Below are 5,063 nucleotides of genomic sequence, written 5' to 3'. Positions count from 1 at the left end.
CTTAACTAACATATTAGTGGCTGGTAACTTCTGAATTCGAAAATAAATTCTTTGTGTTTGTCATGTACTTACCGGGTAGTTCAAGTTACATTTGCCACCATGACAATGATATAGTCATCCAATTGTCCATAGTACAGTTATTATCATATCACTATTACAATTATCCATCATCCCAGTTAGAGAGACCAGTGTGTCAATTTATGTAGTTACCCGCTTCTATTGCACATATTATAGTTACCAACATGTCAACTATGTAATTATCTAGCTACCCGTGCTACAATTACCAACCTGACACAATTGTAGTTATCCACATATCTAGGTCAGAGTCATCAACATAGGAGTTATATACAAACATGAGTAACTGTTGTGAGACTAGTGTTGGACTCGAGTACTACTTGTGAATAACTCGTATATGTTGGCTAAAATAGATAAATAAGGTTTGTCGCTTGAGAGCGCTAAAACACATTTACAAACTAAGATGGAATTTTGCTGACATCAGCATTTTTGTTATTAACTCACATGCATACATAATGAAATGTGGTAGAGAGAAATGGAAGCAAGGAACCGCGTGGTGGTGATTTGGTGTGTTTGGTAGATACGTACACTATGTATACATAAAGTTCATTGCGTATCGCACTCTAGTAGAGCTAATAAAGAAAGGATAAGAGTTCATTGCGTATCACACTCTATGTAGAATTTTGTAAATACATCAATTTGTATCGCCAAGCAAATCACGGGTCAGAAATGATGAGAGTTAGCCACCAACCGAATAGTGTTGGAGGTGACCATGGCCTCACACCTAGAGTAGGCAAGTGGACGGACGCACAGCCCCTATCTTGGAATGGTGCAAACTGTCCGCATCCTAAATTCTGTTGCGTACGTGTGAGGTGCCATCCGTTTGGACTTTCTTGGAATGCCGTTTCGTCTAGGATTACGCCAGCTGACCAACTCGGCTCGACCTTCTCTGATAAAGGCATGGCACCGATGCTGCCAACCGCATGCTGGCCGCACGGTTGGGTTTCAGTGAGATAGAACCTTTGATCACACGCCTTACCAGTCTCTTGTGGCATGGCGGCCCTGCAGCTTGCCGCCCTCCTTGCCCTGCTGCTCGCGCTGTGGCGTCTCGTGTGGCGGCCGCGCGCCGTGGCGCGGTCGTTCGCGAGGCAGGGGATCCGAGGGCCGCCCTACACGTTCCTGGCCGGGTCCTTGCCGGAGGCGAAGCGGCTGCTGATCGCTGGCCGGAGAGGCGTGCCGCCCCTCGACGCCGGGTGCCACGACATCATGCCCATCCTGCTGCCGCAGTTCCACAGATGGGTTGCCGATTATGGTAAAGTACTGACGGTAAATGGCTTCTTTAGATTAAACTGATAGCTACCTATTCCCAAACTCCTCGAGGAACTGAATCTTCCTTTCGATATAATATGATCCTACAAGCTAGGATTGAGATGGTTGGTCGTTGCATATCTAGTTGCAACATTATCCTTAATCATATTTAATTAATTCTCGGATATAGTATTCATAACTTTTTTTTGTTCGTTCAGGCAAAACGTTCCTGTTCTGGATCGGGCCGATCCCCGCCATCTTCTCTATCGACCTGCAGCTGATAAAGCAAGTGCTCACAGACAGGACGGGTCTGTATCAGAAGGACTTCATGATCCCCGTGCTCAAATCCCTCTTCGGCAACGGCGTCATATTGATAAATGGTGACGATTGGAAGCGGCACCGGAAAGTAGTCCTTCCTGCTTTCAACTATGAGAAGATCAAGGTTAGAGCATGGTCAATAGTATAGTCAGGCGATAGCTATTTTTTTGGGAAAAACTTATGATCCATTAATCAGACATCATGGCAAAACAAAGAACACAAAAAGTAACAAAAATTACATTAAATGCACGGAAAAGATGATAATTATTCAATAACATTAAGGGCCTGTTTGGTTCCAATAAGTCATCTGACTTATAAGTCAGGTGACTTAAAACCAGTGACTTATAAGTCATGCCTGTTTGTTTGTCACCTGACTTATAAGTTACCTGAGCACACCTTCCCATCTTGTTTTTTAATGTAAAGGTGGTGGGACCCATGCAAAAGGGGGTGACTTATAAGTTTTAAGTTGGGGTCAAGCAACTTATGACTTATAAGTTGGGGTGACTTATAAGTTAGGTCTGTTTGGCAAAATAAGTCACTTTTTGCACTTTTCGACTTATAAGTTGATGACTTATTTGAAACCAAACAGGGCCTAAGGTTGATCACAAGGTTGGCTATTAGATTAGTCTTAATTATACTTGCATTTATAGATTTCTCCTATAAATGCACGTGAGGTGTGAGCATTATTAGTGTTGTAACTTCTAACACTACACATGGGCTAATGATTTAACCCGTGTGTAGAGCATGTCAGCGGTGACGGCAGAGGTCACAAGGCAGATGATACAGCAATGGGGCGAGCAGATACACCAAAGCAACAGCGACAAGAAAGCAGCTGAGATAGACATGATCCACGCCTTCAACGACCTGACTGCCAAGATCAACGGCCGCGTCGCCTTCGGCACTACCCACCGGGATGTCGAGGAGGTCATCGTCTTGATGCGGGAGATGCAAAAGATCGCCACCGCGGCCATGCTCGATGCTCCAATACTCTGGTAGAGTAATAGTAGTATTTGCTTACAGACCAGTTCTGAATCCAAGCTCATGACATTAACCATGTTAATCTTATGCCGTTCAATTCAGGTATCTGCCGACTCGGCGTAACTTGCACGTTCGACGCCTGAACAAACAGCTGAGAAGCAAGATCATGTCGATCATGCAGGCACGGCTGGCCGCAGATGGAGCCAAATATGGTCGAGGAGACACCGGCGGCTGCGGGGACGACCTGCTCGGGCTGTTGTTAGAGGCGTGGACACCGCACCGGCAAGTGAGGGGCGGCGATACGCTGACAACTGACGAGGTGATTGATGAGTGCAAAACCTTCTTCGCCGCAGGGCAGGAAACCACGGCCACCCTCCTCGTCTGGGCCATGTTCCTGCTTGCCGTGCACCCCCAGTGGCAGGACAAGGTCAGGGAAGAGGTCCTCCGGGAGTTCCCCGGCGGGGACAGCGACGATGTGGTACCCAACGCGGATGTTCTCGCCAAACTGAAGCTGGTGCGTACATTTCAACTGTCAATATCATTTTTCCTATATTTTCGTACGAATGTATTCGGTATCATAAATGCTCATATTGTTTCTATAAAGTTGGTCAAAGTTTACAAAATTTAACTGTTGAGATTTTTTGTATGTAATGTAATTTTGCAAAGAGGGAATAACTAATGTGTTGTGAGCATGCACTGTGACTTTAAACTTATGCAGCTACACATGGCATTGCTCGAGACATCGCGTCTCTACCCTCCAGTTGTGTACATACAGCGGAAAGCTGCCTCCGACACCGTCCTCGGAGGCATCAAAGTACCCCAGGGAACAATCATATCAATCCCCATTGGCATGCTACACCGAGACAAGGAAGTTTGGGGCCCCGACGCCAACGAGTTCAACCCCATGAGGTTCGAGCAGGGCGTCACAAAGGCTGCCAAAGACTCCAAGGCGCTCTTGACTTTCTCTCTAGGCCCGAGAGTGTGTACTGGTCAGAACTTTGGCATCGTGCAAGTGCAGGTTGTCATGGCAATGATCCTCAGCAAGTTCTCCATATCCCTCTCCCCGGCATATGTTCACAAGCCAAAGTATCTTCTGTCTTTGACACCCAGGCTTGGGATGCCTCTCATTTTGAGGAATCTACTATAGATGGGTGAGAAAGTTTGCTAATTAAACTCATTGTAACGCATGAGAGTAAATTCATTATAATTTCAGTGTCTTGCTTGTGGTACGGCATTCTACATAATCGATTTGGAGATGCAACCAATTATGCATGCAGAGATCATATCAACTTGGAGTAATAGACGAATCTTCTTGGATACAAATACAAGCAAGATGCTCAAGGTACATGTAGTTGTGATGTTAAGATGGAAGACGATGTCGTTGGTGGTACCGTGGCCGTCCCTGCTTGACCAGTGTAACCTCGAGACTGCATCCATCCAAAATCATTTTGCCAAAAGCATCTATGGCATCTTGTGGATGAGCATACACCGTCGACATGGTTACAAAACCGACACCCTGGGAGCACTTGGTATCTTTGCGGTAGAGTACCTCGGCGCTAGTCACTTCGCCGTGCTTGCCGAAAAAAAGTTCCAGCTGGGAGCCATTCACCTTGAGAGGCAAATTACGCACCATCACCCTGAAACAAGGCTCGTAATGTTTCGAGATGTGAATAATGCTTGGTAGGCTAGTTACTGGAGCTGTCTTCTGCTGCTTGTGCTTCACTTCTAGAGCCTTGCACCTCTTAGTGATTTCCTGACCAAACAAAATCGAAGATAAATTTTTAGCACCTTTTCAGTTAATGGTGCTTATATGTTCATGGGTTAAACTCTTACAGGTACAGCTGTATTAACTTGATATGGATGCGACCACAAAATTAATGAAATATTCTATTATCAAAAACATCAATTTGAACTCTTTTACTAGTGTATATACCTGAATTGGAGCAATAGCGGGTTGCGGGACGAGCCACGTGCACCTCTCGTCATCCCATCCTGGAGGTAGCCGCTCTACGAAATCAGTCTTGGCATTGAGGAAGTTGTACCTGAAAACGCCACAATGTCCAGGCGGGAAGGCCTTACATTGGTCCTTACTGTTGTCGTAGACGAAGTAGGCGCAATGCCCAGCCGCGAGGCGTCTATGGCGAAGCTATTGGGCGATCCAAGAAACAACACACAATCCGCCAGGCTACACTTATCTTTTCTCACCCACCGCATCTTCTTCCCTTGCGCCGCCGCGTTCTCCTCCTCTAGCTTATGCACCAACACCCATAGGGCATCAACGTTGCAGGTACCTTCTTTGCAGGAAACACTGTAGGAGGTGCGAACCGATGCCCATAACAGCTCGCCATGGGACTCAAAGACGTAGCAGTCCTTGCACTCGTATTCGCCAGGGACCAACAAGTCACCGGTGGCAGCGGCTTCTGGCGTGATGACCTGCAAGATAC

The 5,063-nt window shown here is 46.4% G+C and overlaps 1 protein-coding gene across 1 annotated transcript; it reads left to right on the top strand.

The window, feature by feature from the left end:
* The first annotated feature begins 990 nt into the window (after positions 1-990).
* On the top strand, positions 991-3,836 carry LOC125531298 (cytochrome P450 709B2-like). Its single transcript, XM_048695708.1, has 5 exons — positions 991-1,327; positions 1,542-1,765; positions 2,383-2,633; positions 2,722-3,133; positions 3,338-3,836. Exons 1-5 carry the CDS (start codon positions 1,069-1,071, stop codon positions 3,764-3,766), a joined length of 1,575 nt encoding a protein of 524 aa, XP_048551665.1. The 5' UTR covers positions 991-1,068; the 3' UTR covers positions 3,767-3,836.
* Positions 3,837-5,063: the final 1,227 nt, after the last annotated feature.

This window comes from Triticum urartu, unplaced genomic scaffold, assembly GCF_003073215.2.
Source record: "Triticum urartu cultivar G1812 unplaced genomic scaffold, Tu2.1 TuUngrouped_contig_6942, whole genome shotgun sequence".
Lineage (NCBI taxonomy): Eukaryota > Viridiplantae > Streptophyta > Magnoliopsida > Poales > Poaceae > Triticum > Triticum urartu.
The sequence above is the reverse complement of the archived record's forward strand: the minus strand, read 5'-3'. Positions and strand labels throughout refer to the sequence as shown.

Bases quoted from the DNA above. Each gene is read 5' to 3' on its own strand.
- LOC125531298 (XM_048695708.1), top strand. From the start codon at position 1,069: ATGGCGGCCCTGCAGCTTGCCGCCCTCCTTGCCCTGCTGCTCGCGCTG. The intron at 1,328-1,541 runs GTAAAGTACTGA...TTGTTCGTTCAG, and splicing joins CAGATGGGTTGCCGATTATG to GCAAAACGTTCCTGTTCTGG. The intron at 1,766-2,382 runs GTTAGAGCATGG...ACCCGTGTGTAG, and splicing joins TCAACTATGAGAAGATCAAG to AGCATGTCAGCGGTGACGGC.